The sequence below is a fragment of the Pimephales promelas genome, chromosome 15 (assembly GCF_988280905.1).
Source record: "Pimephales promelas chromosome 15, fPimPro1.hap1.1, whole genome shotgun sequence".
NCBI classification, from domain to species: Eukaryota; Metazoa; Chordata; class Actinopteri; order Cypriniformes; family Leuciscidae; genus Pimephales; species Pimephales promelas.
Window position 1 is genome coordinate 4,102,232 of NC_142783.1, and position 26,696 is coordinate 4,128,927.

The 26,696-nt window shown below is 39.3% G+C and overlaps 1 protein-coding gene across 4 annotated transcripts in view; it reads left to right on the forward strand.

The window, feature by feature from the left end:
* The window catches only part of myt1lb (myelin transcription factor 1-like, b), a 185,001-nt gene extending 160,335 nt beyond the window's left edge, over positions 1–24,666 (forward strand). For 3 of the 4 annotated variants that reach the window (XM_039650967.2, XM_039650968.2, XM_039650969.2), the window contains 10 exons: positions 891–1,012; positions 5,750–5,818; positions 7,558–7,620; positions 8,559–8,642; positions 9,047–9,268; positions 16,163–16,254; positions 16,511–16,614; positions 19,960–20,103; positions 22,242–22,301; positions 24,123–24,666. In XM_039650967.2, coding sequence (XP_039506901.2) covers positions 891–1,012; positions 5,750–5,818; positions 7,558–7,620; positions 8,559–8,642; positions 9,047–9,268; positions 16,163–16,254; positions 16,511–16,614; positions 19,960–20,103; positions 22,242–22,301; positions 24,123–24,263 — 1,101 coding nt within the window. In that variant the 3' untranslated portion in view covers positions 24,264–24,666. The remainder of the gene's footprint in view (positions 1–890; positions 1,013–5,749; positions 5,819–7,557; positions 7,621–8,558; positions 8,643–9,046; positions 9,269–16,162; positions 16,255–16,510; positions 16,615–19,959; positions 20,104–22,241; positions 22,302–24,122) is intronic. The other variant, XM_039650970.2, reaches the window with a different exon arrangement.
* The last annotated feature ends 2,030 nt before the right edge of the window (positions 24,667–26,696 follow it).

Here is a 26,696-nt window from a genome sequence, read left to right on the forward strand (position 1 = left end):
TGGGCAGATAACGAACGCCAGTCCATTGTTTACCAGCACCCACTCCAAAACTGCGGTAAAATCCTCTCTGAGACAGTTCACTGTGAGGCGTGCCTTGGACTGAGAGGTCCTGAGAGTGAGTTACGCATGTCAGATCAAAAAAGTTTCCTTGTATGGTCCTCTATCGAGCGGTTATTCTGATCCCGGCAGAGTAGTAAAAAACGCGACGCAAAAAAACGGCGCAAAAAACATTCTTTCATTTTTATCTACAACCATGATCATACCAGACAATGAACAGACAGAACTCAGGTTTTAAATGCACAGGGACAGTAATCACGATAAGTACAAATTAAATCAGTAACTAGGGCACAAAGATCACAGGCTAAACCAGAACAGGAAACACAGTGAAAACAAAATTAAAATAGTACGTACGATCTACACTGTTTTCAACATTAATTACAATAAGAAAAGTTTCTTGAGCAGCAAATCAGCATATTAGAATGATTTCTGAAGGATCATACGACTGATGACTGGAGTAATGATGTTGAAAATCACAGGAATAAATTATACAAATAGAAAACTTTTATTTAAATTTGTAATGATAATACACAATATTATTTTTTTTATATAGATGTATTATCATATATTTGCAATTTGTACTGTATGTTGCACACACACACACACACACACACACACACACACACACACACACACACACACACACACACACACACACACACACACACACACACACACACACACACACAAAAAATGCTTCTTTTGAATGGCAGTCAATAGAGAAAGATTATTACATAATGGAGAAATTTGATGCAGTTTATAAATAAAAGCTAGGTGCCGAAACAAGTAATACTAACAAGTCTCTGTTTCTCTTTTTGGCTTTGTTTTTACAGTCTGATGATCTGGATCCCTTCCAGGACATTTTAGAGGACAGTGCATACACTACTGATGTTGGCATTCCCAGTCCCAAACCAAAATTTCCGCCTTGCAAAGAAAGCAAAAAGGACCTGATAACGTAAGCAAGAGTGATCACCCACCGCACCGTGCTTCACAAGCCTTTACACTGTTCTACTGTCTCTTCCTGTTCTACTTCTCTTCTTTATCATCTCTCACTCTTTGCTTTAGTGCTCAGCATGCCACATGATCTGACATAAACATAGTGTCAGAAGGCGGAGTATGCTTACTTATATAACGCTTAATGGATTTTAAACATTCAAACAGCTTCTCCCTAGGATGTGATGTGATTTTAGGACTTAAGCACTCTTGCAGACTGAAGCTAAACTGGAAACAATGAACAATAAAAACAGCATCATAGGTATTTGGCCAACACTTTGCGTTAACCGCCAACCGTTAGCTGTCAATTTAACACATTTATTCAATTATCTAAAGAGAAACAAATTTAAAAATGTTTCTCTGCATGATATATGATGATACAAGTGTTCATCCGGATTTAGATCTAGCTATATTGTATTTATAGCGTTGGCTAGCACTTATATCCGTATTGGTCGGTTTCATTCCATTAAGAGATTTAAATGTTGCTATTAAGAGATTTAAATATTGGTCAGCTTTGTTCTATTAAGTGAATTAAAGTATTGGTCAATTTTGTTCTATTAAGAGATTTAAATGACTGTCTGTCACGTTACGTCTGAGTTTTAGTTGGACTCTCAGTTGGTTTTTCATAATATCATTGTTTCCTGTTCTGTTTCCTTTGTTGGCATTTTTATTCATTGCTTTATTAATGCACCACACCTGTTTCTCTTTTCTTTCATTGGTTTTCCTTGGTACAGTATATATTGAGCCTTTTTTTTACGTTCTCATCAATGTAAGATCGGCAGATAAGCTTGTTCTGTTGGCATATTTTGATATTATTGAATCCTAAATATTTTTGTATTTTTAAAGGGGTGATGAACTGAGAAATCAAATTTTCCTTGAGCTTTTGATATCTAAGAGGTTATCATATTATAAGAATAGCCTGTAAGTTTCATAACTGAAAACGTCCTTGTTAGTCCAATAAAAGCTTTTATTTACACCAGCCTCTGAAAACGTCTCGTTTTGAAAAGTGGGAAACTATGACGTAGAAGGGGTTAAAACACCACCCCCGCAGAAGAAGATCAACGCCTACTTCAGCACGGCCGGTTTAGCCCCGCCCACCGATTCACGCATTACACTCATAGCTAAGTAGCCTAACTTACATGCCTACCTCATGATGACAAACGGGATCGAGTTACCGAGCAATACAGAATATTGTGCAGCGCCTGGTTGTGGAAGAAGACAGTCGCTGCATAAGCTTCCTCTGGATTCCAATAGGACTGCATGGATAAACTTTATTTTTAATGACGTTCCAGCTGATGAGGGTAAAACATCGTCGTCTGTTCGCTTCATTTCACTGAGGATTGTTTTGTAAACAAGACTGGATTTGCAGACCGATTAAGAGTAAAGAACGGTGCTGTGCCGTCTATATTGGATCTGACAGGAATTGTGCAACACACGGACTCTGGGTCGAACATGTATGGGCGAATCCGGTTGCCATTTGACAACATTGGACGTTTTCCCCCACATACACCGACGGGAGAGTGAAACTCATTATAATATGCAAAACTGTTATCCACTCACAGCTGTGGGCGTTTATTTCCAAGTCTTCAGTGCGACACGCCCATAAAAACCCAGCGTTTTTCAGGAAGGCTCACAACTTGGGTACAAAATAGCCTATTGCTTATTCATTTTGATGTTTTTGAATGCAAAAACCAAGCGAACGTCTTAAGTTGACCTCAGACAACAATATAATAACATTTAAAAAGCCAGTTCATGACCCCTTTAAAATGTGTAAACAAACAAAGAGTGCTACAGTTAGATCCTGCTCTATTTTATCTTTGCACTTAACCATGGCTTGACACAAGAAATGAACCCAAATATGGATCTTGCTTCAGCCCAAATCCTCCTCCTCTCACAAGGTGATCGGTTTCCCCAGAAACAATTTTAAATATGTTCCACCTCGTCCAGCAAACCAACATAAACCTGTGTGCGTCTTTACGGGCAGGTCAGGAAACAGTCCTCCGGGAACATTTCTGGAGTACATCGACTCTGTGCTTATACATTGTGGATCTCCCTTTACTATCTATGAGAGTGAGGAGAATCATCCATCACCAGCGCCCACAGTCCACAAAGTACCATCTGCTAAAGTAGCTATGCACAAGCCAGAGCCCACTGCTGACTTAGAGCCCGAGTTGGCAGCAAAAACTGAGCCCCAACTCAACAGGAATCAAAAGCCAGAGCCCACCGCAGACCCAGAGCCACAGAGAGCAAAGTCTGATCAGGTGCTTGAGCAGCCACTTACATCCCTACTGGAGATTAACCCCTGACGGTACGTTCATCCTGGAGCCCAAGTTTTGGAGTTTGACCAGGAGTGAGAGCCAATAGTTCTTCGACCATTTCCAAGTCTCCTTCTTCTTCGAGCAATAAGTTTTCTTCGTTGCCAATGCTCCCGCTCAGCACCAAGTCTATGTTGCTCTCAGACAGCCTCCCAATTTTTCCTCTTCTGCCTATGCCATCTGGTTCTTCGGCCCCATCTCCATTGGCCCCCTTTGGCCCTTAAGCTCCTTCTTCACTGCCTTCACCAAGCAGCTCAGATCCGCCTTGATCTTTCAGGTCTCCAGCTCCAGCCTGGTGTATAGATCCCCTGGCTACACCTTGGCCCTCCAAGCCCTGGATTCCACCACAGCCTGTCGACCCATCATATTCACGTTGGCTCCACACTCCCTCTGGTCCACGGTGGTCCATCATCCATTAGGCTCCCTCACCACTCTGGCTCGGCCTCTTTCAGTTATCACCCTGGTTGTGCCACAGACAACGAGTCCTCCACCTACACCTCATCCCTCCACCCCTTTGGCTCCAACGGTCTCTTCCTTCCCTCCAGCTCCACCGTTTACCTCTCTCCTTCCTTCTCCACCTCAGTCCCACAAGTCTGTTGTTCCACCTCAGCCCTCCAATTCTGGTTCTTCTACTCTTTGGCTACTCATGGGTCTCCACCACACCCGGCTTCACCTCAGTCGGTCTGGCTCATGGCTCCACCCTGGCTCCTCCTTGGTTCCTGGCCTGGTGCTGCCTCCAGGTCTTTCTTTTGGGGATCACTCCCTGGCTCTTACCACCATCATCCCCTACCTGGCTTCTTCTTCTTCCTTGGTTGTCTCTCCCACCACCTCTGCATCCTCCCCCTCAGCCCCCTCCCACCCTCCTCTGTTGGACTGTGGGTAATGTCACATTATGTCAGACTCTTATTGGTTTTTCATAGTATCATTGCTTTGTTTTCGGTTTCCTTGGTTGGCATTGTTGGCTATTTCTCATTTCTTTAATTGGTTTTCATTGGTATATATTTAACCTGTTTTCTGACAGTTTTCATTTCATTCTCATCAATGTATGATTGTTTTCATATTATTGAATCTAGAGTATTTGGTTTTTTTGAGTTGTAAATAAATAAAGACGTCTGCAGTTAGATCCGGCTGTGACGTGACACTGTCAGTATTGTTAAGAGATTTTAATAAATCGAAAATCAGTCATTCTCAAAAAGTGTTAATGAAAATATGATCAGATGTTGCAGATGAAAAGTCTGAAAAGTCTGATGCTGGGGCACACAACAGGAGAAAGTAATAAATGAATTTAGACAATGGTCGGTTCTGATAAGCAAGTGTAAACAACACTCAGAAAGCATCAATGAAGATATGATTAGTTGTCTTAAGTGGAACAAATAGCCCATTGTCAAATAGTCTGATGTTAGTTTAACATTTTACAAATTGAGTTAGCAGCCATTTATGTAAAAACGTTAAGAAATTTAGGGTATGGGTTTAATTTTAATTAGTATCATATTTGATCTGAACCACTGTGGTTGAAAATGAAAGATTTTGGTTGAAAATATCACAGAGAATGTTCCCACTATTGGAGCAATGGTATCTTCATTTGTCAGTTGCGATTCGTTTGATTAATTAATCAACACTCCATATATTTAATTGTATATAGATATATAAAATAAATTGGCAGCCTTAATGAAAACATTTCAGGTCTTTGAACGTTTCTAACATGTACCCCTGTAAGGTGTTGAAATGCTCACCTGGGGACTAGATTAAAGTGTTGCCATTTTTACCAGACTTTTTTTTTAATTTTTTTTAATTTTGGTAGTATAATATTTTGTTTCCTTTATTATGTTTTGGATTTTGGCCTTTCATTCTGTCTATTTTTTCTGGAGACAGATGTCCAACACCAGGGTGTGATGGGAGTGGTCACTTAACCGGTAATTACGCCTCACATAGAAGGTGTGACTACATTTTTTAATGGTGGATTCAGTTCAATGAATTTATTGTTTTCAGCTTACTTATCAGACTGCCTATCCATGTTAACCCTTTCAATATTTCACCAAAAATCCTGGGACAAGTGCTAATAACTGGGCCAAAACAGGTTTTATTTTTGGTACCAATTCTCAGCCATAAGTTAACCATATTGACACCACCCTTTAACCAGAAACGCCAAAACTGGGCCTTTACCCAGCCTAATCTTACAAGTGCTAATTTCGAGAGAATAAAAACCATTATAATGCTTTGCTATTCAGAGAGTTACTACATACAGAGTAGATGTCCTTTCGCTTGCACCATGTATTTATTGCATTTATGGATTATGTATGTGTGTGTGTGTTTGTTTTTTTAGCATTGGTTGCATGTCTTACCAGCAGTTTATTTGACTAACATCGGAATATGCAACCTTTTAGTCTTTCAGGTTGTCCTTTAGCAGATAAAAGCATTCGGAGTATGATGGCCACCAACTCACAAGAACTCAAGTAAGTATCAAACTGTACAGCACAGACATGGCTCATACTCAGGAATCAGTGACATTTGTGCCTGAAAATGACATTTCATCAGTTTTAACAGCAATCACCATTGCACATCTGCGGGTGATGGGTGTGTGGGAAATCATTGAGCTTAATTGGTTACAAATTGAATCTTTACGGTGATTGGTCATTTGATCATTTTAAATGGGATTGAGTTTGAAGAGTTGTATATTTGCAAGTATTGATAGTGTGCGTGAGTTCCTTGTTTTTTTAGATTGGTTATATTCTAAAAGATAATGTTTTTACACTTCAGCCCCAAAGCATCAGTGGCCACCATATATATTGAGATGCAACTACAATGCAATGTACTTAAAAATCCACACAAATTAGTTTATCAACACCTTATTAACTTTAAGCTTACTGCGAATTATAAATGACCCCTGACATTCTCTTGTGAAAAACAAGTACACTTTAGCATACTTTTGTATTTTCTCCTGTGTATTGAGTATTTTGAAGTATACTCTCAGTTTTTGTGTGTGTGATTTTGATTTGATGACACACAATGACTTGAATGGAATCTGTGTCAAAACCAGTCAGGATGATAGTTAGAAAACATCTCACAGCAGTGCATATACACTCACCTAAAGGAACACCTGTTTAATTTCTCATTAATGCAATTATCTAATCAACCAATCACATGGCAGTTGCTTCAATGCATTTAGGGGTGTGGTCCTGGTCAAGATAATCTCCTGAACTACAAACTGAATGTCAGAATGGGAAAGAAATGTGATTTAAGCAATTTTGAGCGTGGCATGGTTGTTGGTGCCAGACGTATTTCACAATCTGCTCAGTTACTGGGATTTTCACGCACAACCATTTCTAGGGTTTACAAAGAATGGTGTGAAAAGGGAAAAACATTTTACATTTCTGTTGAGTCATTCAGATGCTAGAGTCAGAATTTGGCGTAAACAGAATGACAACTTGGATCTATCATGCCTTGTTACCGCTGTGCAGGCTGGTGGTGGTGGTGTAATGGTGTGGGGGATGTTTTCTTGGCACACTTTAGGCCCCTTAGTGCCAATTGGGCATCGTTTAAATGCCACGGCCTACCTGAGCATTGTTTCTGACCATGTCCATCCCTTTATGGCCACCATGTCCCCATCCTCTGATGGCTACTTCCAGCAGGATAATGCACCATGTCACAAAGCTCCAATCATTTCAAATTGGTTTCTTGAACATGTCAATGAGTTGACTGTACTAAAATGGCCCCACAGTCACCAGATCTCAACCCAATAGAGCATCTTTGGGATGTGGTGGAACGGGAACTTCGTGCCCTGGATGTGCATCCCACAAATCTCCATCAACTGCAAGATGCTATCCTATCAATATGGGCCAACATTTCTAAAGAATGCTTTCAGCACCTTGTTGAATCAATGCCACGTAGAATTAAGGCAGTTCTGAAGGCGAATGGGGGTCAAACACAGTATTAGTTTGGTGTTCATAATAATTCTTTAGGTTTTGTGAGCTCACTGTTTTGTATCAGATTATTAGGCCCAATTTTTTCTCCAATGGCTCAATGAATGCACTGCTCCATGCTGTGAAGCTTCTTCCCTTCATTTCAATAAGCAGTACATGACTTTTCCTTTTAGTTGGAAGGTTTGTGGAAAGGCTGTCGTAGGAGTTGATGATGATACATCAGGGCTCTTCTTGTGCATGCTGGGCAGTAACAGGGTGTATTTCTGTCCCAGGTGCTCGACCCCGGGCTGTGACGGCTCGGGACATATTACTGGCAACTACGCTTCACACAGAAGGTAATGCACACACACACTCCCTTGTGGAAAAGAAACGGCATTTGCCGATAATATTAATGAATTATAGGGCCACTTGGGTGTATTTAGAGAACACTTTCTTCAACGCATTCTCATCGTTTAGCGTAATATAGAACGTTATATGACAAAACGGCGCTATACTACGCACATGGCACCCGTTATCGTTAATATAACACGCGCTGTGATGGGTAGGTTTAGGTGTGGGGTAGGGTAGGGTAGTCTGATATTACGCTAAAGGATTTATGACGCCTTGGGTTCGCATGAATATTAACGATAAAGGGTGCCATGTGCGTAGTATAGCGCCGTTTTGTCATATAGCGTTCTATGTGACGCTAAAGGATGAGAACGGGCTGGTTTCTTTACACACTTGAGTCAACTTTTAATAAATTGCTTAAAATAAATTTTAAATCATTGTTTTAATCATCTTTTGTCATGCTTTAAAGATGTTAAAGCATGACATAAAGCACATGTAAAGGACTTGATTATAATTTTAACAGTATTTAATGTTACAATTAAATTTAATTTATATTAAATCTACTAAATTACAATTTCATCATTACAAATATGTAATTACAAGATATGCAAGTTTTATGGAATTTAAGTATGTTTTAGTTAACAGAAATTATTATCAGTACAGTACACTTTGACAATACTTCGAGGACAATAGAAACAATTATGAAATGATATCTAAAGTCCTACTTAAGTGGGCCATAGAGCACTCATTGCATTTAATATAAATTTAAATGACTTATGTAATTGTAAATAGCATGCAATTAAATGTCTGAAAACATTACATTCAGTGTATTCTTCAAAAGTACGTTTACATTTATTTACAAGTACATAGTAAGTACTTGTTTAAATGAATGCCATAGTGTACTTTTTCACAAGCGTCGAAGCAACAACCGCTTGTTTTTCCCCAGTTTGTCAGGATGTCCACGAGCTCGGAAGACTGGAATAAAGATAACACACAGTAAAGAGGACAAGGAGGACCAGGAGCCAATCAGGTAAATACTGCAAATATAGTAATTACCAGCAAGTTGTTCAAAAATAGCCAATGTTTAACATTAAAGCTGTAGTCCGTAACTTTTTTGTGTGTTCAAAGTTTACAAAACGTTTATAATAGGCGAGTACATCCTGAATCCATTCGCCAAACCGTGTTTTTTGTCTTATCCTGAATCACTGGGGTACACCTGTAATAAGTGTTTATATTCGTAGTAACAGTTTTTATTCATATTTTGAATATTTTGTACTTAAAATGAGGTGCTGTCTTGGCAACTAGCTAAAAATAAAAAGCATTTAAGATTTTTTTTTAAGTTTATTTTATTTTAAGGAACGAAAATGTAAAATGACTTTTATTTAGCATGTCTGTCAGAGATCCCGTGTAACAGTGGCTTGTTTGTGTTTGCAGGTGTCCGGTGCCAGGTTGTGATGGCCAGGGTCACATAACGGGTAAATACGCGTCCCACCGCAGCGCGTCAGGCTGCCCTCTAGCGGCCAAACGGCAAAAGGACGGCTACATCAGCGGCTCCCAGTTCACATGGAAGGCTGGGAAGGCAGACGGCATGTCGTGTCCAACCCCGGGCTGTGACGGCTCTGGACACGTCAGCGGCAGTTTCCTGACTCACAGAAGGTGCTTTTTTATTTGCAGAAGACATTATTTACACTGAAACCCAATAATGCTAATCACAAGTGACATAAAAACATTCAGATTCAATATTTACTAATAGTACATAATTAAAAGTTGTGGAGATGGTGATCTGTTTATCGATCTTTATATATATATATATATATATATTTCAGTATATATTTAAAAAAGCATGTGTTAATATTATTTTACAGGGCTTGATGCTTACTTTTTTCCCTAAGGAGCACAATTAAGTGCTCTTAAGTCAAAACATTTAGGAGCGCGAAACTTTAGCAGCACAATGCACATTTTTCAAATGTGTTTTAGCTTTAAAAGGGGGTATATAGGGACAATATAAGTAGAATACAAAACGTACACAAAGTTTTACTGAAGGTAATTGCTGAAGCTTTTATCATGGTAACCTATATGGTATGACGTATTGAATTAATTTACAATAAAGTGTTGTCCTCTAGCCGATTTTTATAACGTTTTCTCTTACAAAAAAATCTCTGAACATTTAAATATACAATAAAACAATACACACAAAAATTTTAAACCAAACAAATATTTCAAGCAGATTAAACTGTAAAAGAACTATAAAGACCATGGTAGCACTCGGTAAGTAACAATAGGTAAAACTATAATAAGGTCCCTTTAGTTAATGCATTTAGTAGGCTAACATTAACTAACAATGATTTGTCCAATCAACTTTTGATTTTAATAATGTACACTGTAAAAAAGATCACCTTATAATATTGCAAAAACTAATATTAACAGAGAATTAATACGTATTGCTTATTGCTAGTTAATGTTATGCATTGTTACCCTATTTGGCTATGCTTCACTGATAGATACTAAAGCTAAAAACTAATAAAGTAGGGTCCATATTTTTTTTGTCAGGTTTGTTTTGATGATGAATACAACCAAATATAACATTAAGATGTTATAGGGATGTCATCAGAGTGACCAGTGTCTGAACCATGTGAGCAAATATGACAATTTCATTGGCCGACGGCATTCAATGATGTTTTTACCAGAGTATAAGAGGAAAGTATGTCATCAAATTTTGTCTTCAAGAGCTGTTTGTTTGTATTAGAGCATGGTGAAGGCTATTGTTATGGATAAAGATTGAAACAGGCATTTCATGAGTTCACACTTATATACAATTAGAGGGGGTAAAGGGATACTCCACCCAAAAATGAAAATTCTGTCATCATTTACTCACCCTCAAGTTGTTGCAAACCTGTATGAGTTTCTTTCTTCTGCTGAACACAAAGGAAGATATTTTGAAGAACGATTGGAACATTGGCACCATTGACTTCCATAGTATTGTTTTTCTACTATAGAAGTCAATGGTGCTAAACAACCGTTTGGTTCCAATCATTCTTCAAAATATCTTCCTTTGTGTTCAGCAGAAGAGAGAAACTCGTACAGGTTTGCAACAACTTGAGGGTGAGTAAATTATGACAGAATTGTCCTTTTTGGGTGGAGTATCACTTTAATGAGTATTTGGCGTGCTGTCCGGGGGGAGGGCTCCGAGCTCAGCCTGAACCCAGAGTACTCCCCCCTATGAAAGTTGGGACTAGAAGTGTGGAGAAGGGGCGGTGGAGGGGTGCTGCAAAACTGTCAATGGATTGAGGTGAGACTGTTGAGTCTATAAAACAACTCTTTTATCATTGATTATTGAGTGCTCTCCACACGTGTTAATTATCTGAACGTGCTCCCCGAACTTTGTTATTAAAACAATTTCAGGAAGTGTGTCCCTCCATGTCCCAGGTTTTTAACACCTGAGGAAACACGCTATCTGTGCGTTGTGTTTGGGTGTGGAGTACCCGTGTCTAGTTCTCAAGGGAGCTGAATGTGCCCATTGAGAGAAATATGCATACTTCATTCACGCTTGACCTTATTCCCAAGGGATCTGGGAAAAGCGTCTGAAGCCCATAGCTCGGGTCCCGCTGTAGACGAGGCACAATGGAGACTGAAGTCGTGGGGATCGCAGGTCGAGTTGGCTGTAGAGATCGAAAAAGGTATGGGTCTCTTGCGCTACTCAGCCCCTGGCTCGAGCGATCTGTTGGATCAGGATGTGCTATCTCTTGTCTCTGATCTAGCAGATAGCATGCTGTTGGCGCCAGCCAGGGTGAGGAGGGCGAAATTTCAGCATAAGAGGAACTTCTAGATGTGATGGCCCGCACCACGGCTAGATTAGATCAGTGTCCTTTTGAAGAGATTCTTGTGAGCTTCCTCTCTCTGGGTGAATCCTTATCCTCTCTGAAGGCTTCGACCCTGCTTTCCAAGCCGTTCCAGACCACCTCTCACTTAAATGTTAGAGCATATGTGGCAGCAGATCAGGCCAGTGGTGCTTACACATGATGGCTGTGTTGCAGGCATACTAGGCAGATCTGCAAAGTGATTTGGATCAGGGTCAGGGACTCAAGCGGTCACTGAGTTGCGCCACATCACAGATCACTAAACAAACAAATGCTGCCATTTGGTCGATCAATGGCAGCGATGATTTCACAGGAGAGATATTTGTGGCTGAACTTGGCGGATATCAAGGAGAAAATTGTCCTTGCCCTCTGAATTTTTCGGCACATCTGTAGAGACAGTGGTTGGTAAGATTACAGAGGCAAAGGCAAAGTCAGTAGCTTTCAGAAAGTACATCCTGGGGAAATTTAGATCTCTGCCCAAGACCCATGGCCAGAGGGAAGAAGAAGAAGTTTTATTTATACAGCGCCTTTCCGTAGCTCAAGGTCGCTTTATGACCCTGACACTGATAGTGTCAAGGGAGAGCGTGGCCACTCGCGCACCTCCGAGAAGTAGAGCACAGAGGAGGCGGGATGCTAGGATGAAAGTCTAGATCTGAGGGAAGTAATTAATAAGAAGCAATTTGGTAAACAAGGTCAAATAACGGTGTGTGTGGGGGCACAAGTAGTTGTACCAAGCATTTACGTCAGGCCCTGAGGCTGGACCGATGATGTAACTGGCATGCTTTGATTACATAACGAACCGCCTTCTGACAGGTCTTGCACAGGCTGGTGGTAGAGCTTTAAAATTCCTTTCCCATTTCTTTTTTTTTCCTGGGTAGGTCGGGATTAAGTAAGGAAGCATTTGAGTATTTGGAACCAAGTATCAAGAAATCTGGACTAAGTTTTCGTAACATCATTATACTAATTCTTATTATATGGGTTGATTCCGAGGGTGGTAGCCTTAAGTGACACAGGCTACCTTTAGTTGCTGCTTGAATATCCTTTAAGGAGAGAGCAATCTGAGTTAGTTCTCGCCAATCATGAAGTTGTTCTCCTTTGGTGGGATCCAAACTCTGCAATGGTGGTTGGATTATTAAGAAGTTTATTTTATCCACTTTGACCCCCTCTACCTGGTCTGCTTCCCTCCCCAACTACTGTTGGGGTTTTAAGTAAGGGGGTTAGGGGGCACCCCTCCTTGGGGTCCGCCACTCCCCGTCGGAGCCTTCTTGTTATTGGGCTTCTTTTTGAGTGCTGTGAGTCTTTGGATGCTGGACAAGTCCAGGCAGAATGAAAGCACTATTCCCCCAATTGTTCTGGGGTAGTAGAGCTGAAGCTCCCCTGCGGTTCCCTAAGGGTTTGAGTTTTAGAATGAGGATAATGAGTTCCTGCAGTTCCTGTATGCTCCTCTGGAGGTAATGATGGGGCATGTATTCCCTATGAGCTGTGTCAAACAAGAGATGTTGACAAAGCTAAACCTTAGAGCTCTGCTCTTGGGCCTCATGCGGCTAATGTCTGGCCCCACAAGGAAGGGAGGAAGGTTGTAAAGGCCAGGTCATAGAGCATAGAAGCTTGGGTAAAGGGAATACTACCACTAGACAGCCTTTATGGGTCTTAGGATGACCCCTGAATGATTGACACATCTGTCTCCGCCTAAGTAAGTCCATAGTGTCAACTTATGCTATCTCCATTTTGATTGTGCATAGGCACAGCTAATGAGGGAGGCATTCCCTCATCATGGCGTCGAGGGTATTTGTTCTCTATAGTGTCAATCCAAAATTAAGGGTTAAGTTTGAGTTTGAAAGGGAATGTCTCAGGTTATGACTGTAACTATGGGTCTCTGAGAAGGGGAACGAGACACTGCGTTTCGTAGCCATTCCTCAGGCCTGCAAGCACATCTCATTCAGACAAAGAAGTTGATGATGTACGTTGTAGGCGCCCTCTATACTCATGGGCGCTCTGGTGATAACGTCATAGACTGTCATTGGCCAATAAAATTGGTACCTGAAGCACGTGTGCGAACACTACAGTCACGCTGATGCTGTCCCCATAGCATCAAACCAAGATGCAGTGGCTCTTTGCCCTTCTCTGGGAATCATGATTACAATCATAATCCTTAGACCTTGTTACTGTTACAAAACAGTCACTGAGTTTGGCATTAATGTTGGTACTTTGCAAAATAAGTACATTTTATGACCAACTTGCACTGCTTAAAATCAAATGATGATCAGTCTCCACAATGCCGCATGAAATCAAACAAAAAAAAAAATAAATAATTTGTAATAATTGTAATTAAATATTCATCAACAATTGACCCAATTCTCATCAACAACCCCTGACCCAATTCTTAGTGGTACATCTAACCCCCACTTTATCTTTAAACTTACTTTAATTAATTTTAAAAACAAGTCTAAATCAAATTCCTCATTAATAAAAATGTACACACACACACAAAACATGTTATGTCCAACATAATGGAAATACACAGATCACTAATTTGCAACAACAAAAATCTTCAAAACCATTCAGATTAAAAGACTACAGCCTTTCAATAAATGTGCTGAGATGAGATCTAATGTCATCTGTGGGCAAGAGGAACATTAAAAAGAGGAAATCTTACACCAGAGAGTAACATCTTTTATCCTCCCCTAAACAACAGCATCAAGAATAGAAACAGAGTGAAGGGAACAACAAACAAGAAGACGACCGTAGTGTTCGGGATCTGCACACGATACATTCACCAGGCTATTTATACACTAACAGAAACAGATGGTACCATAGCAGTGTTCTCAGGGCTACACTGAGGATGGAAAACTAGTGAACTGCAGACTGTGCAACGGTGTAAACTCTCATTTAGCATAGTATGTACAGTATACACATATAGTATATATCAGGGGTCTTCTCGGACCTGGCCCTCGAGGTCCACTAACTGCAGAGTTTAGTTCCAATCTTGATCAAACTCCCCTGTCTGTGAGTTTCCAGTTCTCCATAGACCTCGATTTTAGGTTGTTCGGGTGTGTTTGATTAGGGTTGGAGCTAAACTATTCAGGAAAGGGGACCTCGAGGGCCAGATAACCCCTGCTATATATTTACTACACTATTTTTATGGGTTATTTCATGCATACAGAAAAATGTACATACTGTGCAGTGAACAGAGTACATACTCCAGATACAGTAAGAGTCATACGATAGTATGCTATTCTAAACAGCATGTGAGTCCGGTCAATATTTAGGTGAGGGCGCCCTCTGCTGCCCTGTATGATGTAGCAAGTACATTAATGACAACAAATAATGACTGTAGGTCTGTCAACTTCTGCAAAGAATTTTGTTCTTGTTTTTGTATGAAAATATAAGAAAAATTTCATTTATTTATACCACTTATACTGTTGAAAAGTTTGGGATCATTACGTTTTGTTTTTTTATGCTTTTGAAAAAAGTCTCTTGTGCTCACCAAGACTGCACTCATTTCAATATATGTTAAAATGCAATTTATTCCAGTGACCATTCCAGTTGTCACGGAATCCTTCAGAAATCATTATATCTTTTCAGAACGGCCTTTATTTTAAATAGAAATATTGGTAACGCTTTAGATTACAGCCCGGAAAGTACTGCGTAATTAAAGCGATTTTACTGTGTAACCTTCGGTAATTACAATATAAGTATACGGGAACAATAATTTGAGTTTGGGGAATAAAGGGGTAACAACCAGGAGAATTAAAAAAATGATTTAGGCTACACTGTAAGTATTATAGAACTATTAGGGGTACTTATTCTACTATTTATGATATAACATAATCTTACTTTTGGGAGCAATTTGGCAAGAACATATACCTTTTTGAAATAATGGTGAACCAGTACATACTGTATAGGCTTTTTAAAAATGACAGGGTACATATCTATGCATTTATAAAGTAATCTTGTTAACAAAAGTGCACTGAAAACGAAAACTATTGCAACTTTTGCTTAAATATTGGGGAAAGATAGGCTACTCTTGTTTCATGTAGTGGTACTTTTCCCCCTTTGTTTCATGTAATTACAGGTTAAGTACAGTAAAAATGCACACACACAATCTTGTATCACTGACTCCTTTATTTATTATACAAACACAACTTACCCTGTGACCATAACCAGATATATTTCCCAGTATATTTTTAAAAATGGTAATAGTCTTAGCTTTTCTTGCCTTGAAACATATTAGCCCAAAAATTTAGACATTTTTTAATTTATAAATGCATATATGTACCCTGTCATTTTTAAAAGCCTATACAGTATGCATTGATACACAATTGCTACAAAAAGGTATGCAGTAAATGTTCTCGCTAAATTTCTCCCAAATGTAAGATTGTTGCCTCCCCTTTGCTCTATAATACTTACCGAGTATAAATAATATTTTAATTTTCCTGGTACATCTTTACTGACATTTTTGATCAATGTAATACATCCTTGCTCTATAAAAGTATTAATTTTTCTTTCCACAACAACATTTTCCTGACCCCAGACTTCTAGTGTAAAGTGTTTGAGACTGAAGTAAGACATTAGTAGTAGATAACTGCTGACCACCAAAACTAAATAATACACAGTCACAGTCTCTTTTTGGGGAGAAGTGTTAATAATCCATATTTCATGCTCCACATTCTCCTTTCTCTCATTTTTGTAGTCTCTCTGGTTGCCCACGTGCCACAGCGGCGATGAAGAAAGCCCGACTATCAGGAGTGGAGATGCTCACTATAAAACAGCAAGCAAGCAATGGTAAAGAAAAAGTCTTAAATCTCACTGTAGAACTCAGATCAAAACCAGTCAACAAGACTTTTCAAAAGTAAAAACGCAAATTATGATCCATGTCTGTAATAATACCAATTATAGATAAGTGGTTTGTAATGCCTGGGAGTAATTCAAACCATTCAAGAGTCCAATTACAGTATCATACTGTAAAATGATAGGGTGTTTTTATGTACAGGTATTTGCTTTTTCTGCTATACATCAAGTTTGTCTGTTCTCACTCTAGGTTTAGACTGTGATGCAGATGTTAAACAGCTGGATGAAGATGTCAAAGATTTACATGAATCAAATTCACAGGTGGAGGCGGATATGATCAAACTTAGAACACAGGTGAGGATTTTAATGAATTCATTTCCATATGTGAGCATTAATGGTAAAAAGTTTGGAATTATTATGATTTTTTAATGTTTTTGAGGGAATTATTCATTCATTTGAGCTTTGAAAATACAGTAAAAACGGCAATATTGTAAAATATTATTTGCATGATTGTATTCTATTTGTATATATTTTAAGATGTCAAAAGCATGGTTTCCGCTAGAAATAAAATATAATGATAATCATAAGAACCATTATTAATAATTGAACTCCAATAATAATTTCCAACACAGGAATATAAAATAATATTAAAATAACAAACAGTTATTTTCAATTGGAACAATATTTCATAATATTACGTTTTTCAATGTATTTTTGATCAAATAAATGCATCCTTGGAGAGCAAGAGACTTCTTTCATTTTATTCTAGTTAACGTTTTGACTATAAAAATTATCTAAAATGATAATATAATAATATCTGAATAATATAATATATAATGAATAATCTGAGATAATATCTGAATCTTTAGTATTGTAACAACCTTATTTACAGCTTGAATAAATAAATAAATAGTTGATATATTGTGATTGTCACAAAGATGAATACGATGAAAATGAAAGTCCACAGGTTCCAATGCAAAATGTCTTTAATGATAAAGTAAACTCGGGTGTGAACAGGGAGGAGATGAACTGAGTGAATAACAGCTGTGATGATTGAATTAGTGTCCATGGAAACAGACGAGTGGCAGGAAACTAAGACAAAGGAACACATGTGACTAATGAGAACAAAATAAAAGTCCATGAAAGCTAAAGAACATACAGTACACTCACCAAAAGGACTATTAGGAACACCTGTTCAATTTCTCATTAATGCATTTATCTAATCAACCAATCACATGGCAGTTGCTTCAATGCATTTAGGGGTGTGGTCCTGGTCAAGACAATCTCCTGAACTCCAAACTGAATGTCAGAATGGGAAAGAAAGGGGATTTAAGTAATTTTGAGCGTGGCATGGTTGTTGGTGCCAGACGTATTTCACGATCTGCTCAGTTACTGGGATTTTCACGCACAACCATTTCTAGGGTTTACAAAGAATGGTGTGAAAAGGGAAAAACATCCGGTATGCGGCAGTCCTGTGGGCGAAAAAGCCTTGTTGATGCTAGAGGTCAAAGGAGAATGGGCCGACTGTCACAGTTCTGTCACTTCAGCCTGTTTATTTCTTGGTTTGGTGACAGAGCTCTGACATTCCTAGGTTTGTCATGTTTTGGTGTTATAGTGTTGTTGTGAGCACATGGCTTGTCATGTATTTCCTTGTCTATTGTCTAGCCCCTCCCATCTTGTTATCTGATTATTGGTTAATTTGTCCCACCTGTCCTGCTCGTTACCCTCCTTTGTTTGTTCCCCTATTTAATCTCCTGTGCTTGTTCGTTACATTTGATGTCTACTCGTGTTCTGAATCTTTGACCTGTTCCGTTACCTGTTTTGTTATATTCTGGATTTATTTTCTACTTTTCATTAAACATTCATCCTCTGCATTTGAGTCCTCACTCTCCTTTCCACAAACACCCCGTGACAGAACGAACAAGCCATCATGAGGACTCAGCGGAGGAGGAGCTCAAGGGAACCACCGGCCCATCCTTTGTCATGCCCGTTATACAAACGGATTGTGAGATTCAGGGAGTTGGCCTCTCTTTGGCAACAGAGGACTAAGGTGAAGGACTTTGCCCAGAAGTTCACTGCATTAATTATGCACCTGATGAGCCCATCCCTTTTGGAATTATGAGAGGTTTGCAGAGGTTGACGTTTGGGGAATTTATAAGACTCCTTGAACATCACGAAGATCCTCCTGATTCAGTGGGCTGGGAGAACCCATCTTTGGTGGTCAAGGGGTATCCGAGTCTGGTGGTCTCGAGTCAGGGGTCCCGAGTCCGGTGGTCCGGAGACGGATTAGGAGGAGAAAGACCGCCTCAACTACTTGTCCGGTGGCTCCTAACACAGAGACCATCCCGGAGGTGATGGCCATCCCTGACGCACTGCCCAGACGGCCTATCCTGCCGGCGCTGCCCGAGCTGGTGTCTGTTGCTGTTTTTGAGCCGGTTTCTGTTTCGCTGATAGATTCTCTGTTTCGCCCTGACTGTCTGTTCCCACCGACTGATTCAAGCTGATAGAAGAGCACCTTTGACTGAAATAACCACTCGTTACAACCGAGGTATGCAGCAAAGCATTTGTGAAGAAGACACAACACACACAACCTTGAGGCGGATGGGCTTCAACAGCAGAAGACCCCACCGGGTACCACTCATCTCCACTACAAATAGGAAAAAGAGGCGACAATTTGCAAGAGCTCACCAAAACTGGACAGTTGAAGACTGGAAAAATGTTGCCTGGTCTGATGAGTCTCGATTCCTGTTGAGATATTCAGATGGTAGAGTCAGAATTTGGCGTAAACAGAATGAGAACATGGATCTATCATGCCTTGTTACCACTGTGCAGGCTGGTGGTGGTGGTGTAATGGTGTGGGGGATGTTTTCTTGGCACACTTCAGGCCCCTTAGTGCCAATTGGGCATCGTTTAAATGCCACAGCCTACCTGAGCGTTGTTTCTGACCATGTCCATCCCTTCAAATTGGTTTCTTGAACATGTCAATGAGTTGACTGTACTAAAATGGCCGCCACAGTCACCAGATCTCAACCCAATAGAGCATCTTTGGGATGTGGTGGAACGGGAGCTTCGTGCCCTGGATGTGCATCCCACAAATCTCCATCAACTGCAAGATGCTATCCTATCAATATGAGCCAACATTTCTAAAGAATGCTTTCAGCACCTTGTTGAATCAATGCCACGTAGAATTAAGGCAGTTCTGAAGGTGAAAGGGGGTCAAACTCAGTATTAGTATGGTGTTCCTAATAATTCTTTAGGTGAGTGTACACATATATTCATGTTTTTGCTGTTGTTGTTTGTTTGTTTTACAGAATTTAATAACTTTATTCAGCAAAGTTGCATTGCTCAAAGGTTACAGTAAAGACGTATAATGTTACAGAAAAATTCTACTTTTAACAAATGCTGTTCTTTTCAAATTTCTATTCATCAAAGGATCCTGAAAAAATGGTTTCTACAAAATATGAAGCTGCACAACAGAAAACAAACAAACAGATAAACTGTGTGTGTGTGCGTGTGTTTGTGTGTGTATGTCTGTGTGTGCGAACAGTGGCTCAGTACATTAGGCCTTACAGTGTAAATGCAAATGTGTAATAAATCAAATTTCAATCCCACTGTAGTCTGAGTTTAAACATTATTTTGTCATACTACAAAGACTATTTTTTATCAGAATTAACAAGTGTGTCGATTCATGTCCCACAGATCACCACGATGGAGTCTAACCTGAGGTCTTTAGAGGAGGAAAACAAGGTGATTGAACAGCAAAACCAATCTCTCCTGCGTGAGCCGGCCCGCCTAAGGCATTCACTGATAAACAGTTTAGCTAATATCCAGCTAGCGCAGATGGTAAGGGTCCATCCCCAGCAGAATGACGGCAAGTCCTGGACAGAGGGCGTACTGCTTTAATCTGTTCATTTAGAAAAATCAAGAAAGAACAGTGTTAGGCTTGAGGCCGCTTCAGCACTACGGCACGACCGGGTCGTTTCAAACTAGTCCATACGTCAAACGTCATGGCGGTCAACTGGTGTAATCTGAGTTTGGAGTCAAGGGGAACTCGCTTTGAGCTGAAAGCCTCTTTAAAAGGCCAGCTCCGCTAAAACAAACAACAACGAAAAAGCATAAACCAGTTTGTAGTATATACCATAATAGATGGTTTTCTGGTTTTAGTCTCAAAGCCTGGTTTTAGTCTAGTTTAAAGGGATAGTTCACTTTGAAATTAATTTTTGGTATGTTTTAGCTTACCTCAAGGGCATCTAAGATGTAGGTGTCTTTGTTTCAATTTTGATAGTTTTAGTTGTTAGACTGGTTGTTTCTTAAAAGGTTTAGATGAAGCCCATTCTCAAGAAACAGTGAGATTTGTGACATTTTCTCTCATTTCAGTCCCACACTATCCGAGCTGTAATCACCACTGACTCCTCAAGCCTTACAAAGTATGAATAGTTGATCATTACTCAACCCTGAAGTCACAATAAGCTTGGAATTTAAATGCTTTTAATTGGAATACATAACAATTATTGTAGTATCAGTCTGGGGTTTTTATGCAATATGAATTAACGGTTGTTTCCATGTAATGTCTTTGTTGAACAATGTGGGGTAAAGGTCTATCAAAAAAAAAACACACTTTAAAGGGTTAGTTCACCCAAAAATGAAAATTAATTCATTAATTACTCATCCCCATGCTGTACCAATCCCATAAGACCTTCGTTCGTCTTCGGAACACAAATGAAGATATTTTTGATTAAATTTGAGAGGTGGATCACTGCTACATAGGCTGCCTAAGGGAATGAAACTTGACAGCCCAGAAAGTCGTCAAAGAAAATGTTTAAATATTCCATGTGACAACAGTGGCTCAAGTATAAGTTTATCAAGCGACGACAATACTTTTTGTGCGGAATAAACAACAAAAATAACAACTTTATTCAACTATTCCTTTTCTTCCTTGTAGGCCTGAGATGAGAGTTCAAGAGATTTCGGTAACGCTTCCTTTTACAGTCCAGTTACCCATGTAAATACTATGTACTACAATTTTAGTAACTACAATTACTGGGTAATAACTAGTACTAACCGGGGCGGCAGTGGCTCATGTGGGTTGTCTACGAACCGAAAGGTTGGTGATTCAATCCTCGGTTCCACCTGACCAAGTGTCGAGGTGTCCATGAGCAAGACACCTAACCCCAGCTGCTCCCGACGAGCTGGCTGGCGCATTGCATGGCTGACACCGCCGTCGGTGTGTGAATGAGTGTATGAATGGGAGAATGTGAGGCAAATGTAAAGTGCTTTGGTGGCCATTAGGTCTATGAAGGCGCTATATAAATGCAGTCCATTTACCATTTACTAACCCTAGAACCTACCCCTAAACCTACCCCTGTTCCACTTTCAAGGTAAGTATACCGAATAGTCAAATAAAGTCGTCATTTTTGTTTGTTTTTTTGCAAAAAGTTTTGTCGTCGCTTGATAAACTTATACTTGAGCCACTGTAGTCACATGTAATATTTAAACATTTTCTTCATTGACTTTCTGGGCCGTCAAGTTTCATTCCCTTAGGCAGCCTATGTAGCAGTGATCCACCTCTCAAATTAAATCAAAAATATCTTCATTTGTGTTCCGAAGACGAACGAAGGTCTTACGGGGTTGGTACAGCATGGGGGTGAGTAATTAATGACTTAATTTTCATTTTTGGGTGAACTAACCCTTTAACTACCAAATATCATACAGATTCACATTATTCATTGTCAGCAATCAGATTATTTTCCTTCATAACAGAGCTGCCATTTTGAGCTTGATGTTTTATTTAACATATGGATTAGGGAATATTTATAATAATAATAATAATAAATAAAAACATTTATAAAGTTAATCCTTGGGACTTAAATGGCATCATGTCCTACAGAATGTACCGGTAAGTTGGGTGTTGACAGCATGCTGATCTCATATTGAGCATGTTGAACACTGGAAGCTAATACGGTTTTGTTTTTTTGTTCTAGAAATCACTTCACAAAGAGCCTCCAGTCAGACACAACAGCTGTTTACAGTTGCATCAGAGAGTAAGTCCACACAACTCTTACCCTTACTATACATAGGAATATTTATATGCTTTCAATATGTCTGTCATATTTGAAACAGAGCACAGTTGGTGTTGGTCATGGTGAACGTCATTATGATTTCATCTTTCATTCACGATATGTCCACCTATACACAGAAATTATGTTGTTCATGGTTACTACCATGTTAGTACCTACCTATCCACCTGTCAATAAACCTACCTACCTATCTATCAACCTACCTGTCTATAAACCTATTAACCTACCTACCAATCTATCTATAAACCTACCAACCTACCTATATATCAACCTAGCTATCTACCTATCTATACCTACTGACCCACCTCTAATCATTTACTGTTCTACCTAAATACCTATCTATCAAACTACCTACCTACCCACCTATCTACATACCTACCTATCTTCCTACCTATCTACCCACCTATCTACATATCTACCTACCTATCCTCCTACCTATCTACCCACCTATCTATCTACCTACTTATCTACCTACCTATCTACCCACCTATCCATCTACCCACATATCTACCCACCTATCTACATATATACCTACCTATCTTTCTACCTATCTACCCACCTATCTATCTACCTACTTAACTTCCTACCTATCTACCCACCTATCTATATATCTACCTATCCTCCTACCTATCTACCCACCTATCTATCTACCTACCTATCTACTCACCCATCCATCTACCTACTTATCTACCCACCTATCTACATACTGTACCTACTGTATCTACATACTGTACCTACCCACATATCTACCCACCTATCTATCCACCTATCTACATACCTGCCCATCTATATCCCTACCTATCTACCCACCTATCTACCTACCTATCTACATACTTAACCACCTATCTTCCTACCTATCTACCCAACTACAGAACCTATCTACATACCTACCCACCTATCTCACCAACTGTCTACCCAACTACAGTACCTATCTATCTACCTACACACTTATCTTCCTATCTAACTACCTATCTACATAACAACCCACCAATCTCCCTACATATCTACCCAACTACAGTACCTATCTACAGACTTATCTACATATCTACCCACCTATCTACCTACCTTACATATCTCCATACCTATCTACTCAACTACAGTACCTATCTACATACCTACCCACCTATCTATCTACCTATCTACATACCTACACACCCATCTCACTACCTATCTACCCACCTATCTACATACATGCCCACCTCTCTACATACATGTTATCTTCCTACCTTTCTACCCTTTACCAACCTACATAAATAACTGACTAAAACATAAATAATTACATATTTGTTTTTACAATTTATGCCAATCTTGTCACATGATTTAGACTAAAGGCTTATTATAATGAATCTTACAACTAAATGCAGTACTGTCAATATTAACAGGCATTAAAGTAAAAATGCAAAATGCTCAATACATTGTTTTCAGATCTCTCCATCTAAAAAAGAAAAATAATAATAAATGCCATTAAAATTTGAATCTAATGGCACCAATTTGAAATAGCCCTTATGTTTCTTGGGTTATTATACTACAGCAGTTACATTAATTTATTTTAAATGTATTCTATTTTAATTCTATTTTTTTTTTTATTCAAATTTTAAATACAAGTCTGCATCATGTTTGCCCCTCAATTCCAGAAACTGAATTAGAATCTCAATTTTTTAGATTTTCTTTAAAATATAATTTCTCACTAAACTCTCAAAAGTGTTCAACCGAGATTCCCCTGTTGTTGTCATCTTCCACATACTGTATTTCCTCTGACAGGATCTTTCCTCTGTGTTTTCACAGGATCCGATGAGCGAACAGAGCTTTGACGCATATGTGACCACGCTAACGGACATGTACACCAATCAAGATCAGTATCAGAGCGCAGAGAACAAGGCCCTGCTAGAAAACATCAAACAAGCAGTACAAGGCATTCAAGTCTAGCGGGGCCACTTTCCTACAGCGGAGGAACACAGGGAACAAAAGACATTTTCAGAAAGAAAAAAAAAAATAATCATCATATATGGGATGCCTCACATTTTGCTGTTTATCGAACAGTGTTGAATTCATGTTCTTTTAAAAAGTGTTATGCTGACTAAACATTTTTATTTGGGTTTATTTTTCTGGCCTTGCTTTTAAAAAAAATATCTGCAAAATAGTTTTGGAAAGCATTCACATTTTGTACGTTTTGTAACGTGAATCGTCCTTCTCGCTGCTCATTTATGCACCTTTTAGTGTATATTATTCAACAGTAATGCATCCACTACTGAACATTAGTTTGTGACGCTTGCTGATATAGAGTTAAAATCACAGAGGTTAACTCAGTGAAAGATCTAGTGAAACACGATCAGTGCTGTTTCTTTTAATCATTGATATCAACGGTTACCCTTTTACCAATAGTCTACTTTACTGACTTTGCAACTGCATGTCAACAAATTCTCAGAGTGTTAGTAGACTGTCAGATTAGGGTCAGAAGAATAAGTTGGCGTAGTTGAAACATTACTTGTAGTTCTGTCATGACAAATCTCATGAGATTGGTATGGTAATAGAGATTGGCATAGTAATGGATACACTCTAAAAAATGCTGGGTTGTTTAACCCAATTTTGGGTCAAATATGGACAAACCCAAATGTTGGGTTAAAAATGTAATGTAAAAATGTAACCCAACGGCTGGGTTTGTCCATGTTTGACCCAAAGTTGGGTTAAAACAACCCAGCATTTTTTAGAGTGTATGGAAATGTTAATCTATTTGGTCTGGATCTGCATAGTACTGAGACTTTCCACAGCCGGTACATTCACAGACATTGCTGACATGGTGTAACCCTGTGGCAGATCTATACAGGTGGAGCTGGGGAAGGGGGAGGGTTTCTGAAAGCGTGCTGGAAACTGATAACAGCAACACACCGGTATTTGAATGTTGGCCACTGATGCAACAGCAACCAATCAACAGCGCTAAGGGCCGTACAAACCGGGACGAATATCGGCGCGAATTATTCGCCAGCGTTTTTTGTGTTCGCACCCAAGCGATTTTCGCTGACGATGAGCCGAGTGAACATGCAAATTCATTCCCTGACATTAGATGGCGCTTAATGTAAAACAGACATAGACCTATTTTGTAGTTGCAGTCGCGTTTGTCGTATATTGTTTTTTATGTTACGACACCAACGAGACCAGCAGCTCTACATTCATCTTGCCTTGCATTTTATTTCTTCCGGGCAGTGTGGACTATACTTGGCGTATATCTTCTTTGCCGTTACGCATGTGTGCTCGGCAAGACCGTTTTGTGTTTGAGCGCCCCCAAGTTGTGTTTTACTGTAACTTCAGAAGCTTCAGATCGCCGATCTCATTGGTCGGATAGTTTTTGACGTGGTGCGTCACACCAAAAAAACAAACCCGAGGTGTTTTTTTTTTAAATTACACTTTTACGCGTGCCATTTTCACGTCACACTCACATTGACGCCCTTTGTTTAGTCACGAGGCGTTAAAGATGAACTGAACTGAAATTTGAAAAAAGGTGACATAACAGATGTATTTTATTAATTATCATTAGTACAATTTTTAAAATGGCATAATTTGTTAAAAGGGATAAAATGGTACATTGAAAGTGTTGTTTTTGTTACACGGGCGTTAATCCGTTTGTTAATCCATGCCGTGAAAAGTGCTCATTTTCGTGTATATAGGACCTGCAGCTGTTGTTTATGGTGCTCCGCGGGTCCTGCCATGCCAGTGACGTCATCGAAATTGCAAGCGCTAACAAGCGCAATTTTGCGTAGCTTATAAAAAGCTATATTAATATTTTGTATTAAAATGTTTAGTGTAATTTACTTTTAATTGTCATAAACAACACGTTTTCATCGTCGATTTTTTTCAGTTCAGTTCATCTTTAAACGTCGGCAAATAGAGTGCCAAAGTTATGACGACGCGGAAATGAGTTAGCATTTTAGCTCTCCCGGTTCACTCGCGATTTTTGAATGGGTTTTTGCTAAATCGCCGGAAATAAGGTCTGTGGTGAACAAAGCCTCTAAATATTTTCACGTTTTGATCTATGACATAAAACACACAGTTATAACCTGCGTGTGTTTTTTTAAACTTTATTGTATCTGCTTGTGTTTAAAAAAAAAAATTTATATAGGCTTCAAAATGTATACATTTCGGATTAACTTGTAAAGATTATCTTGCTAGACAAAACGTGTAAGGTTTACAACTCTTTGTTGAACGCAGATCTTATTTTTTGCGATTTTCCAAAAGTCTATGGGGAAAATGCATTGCTTTTCGATCAAGGCAACCCATGCGCCGCTAGTTTCCGAGTCGTCCTACAAAGTGACGTCATCACTTCGGCACTCTGTATCGCACGTGAAATTTGTCCCGGTGTGAACA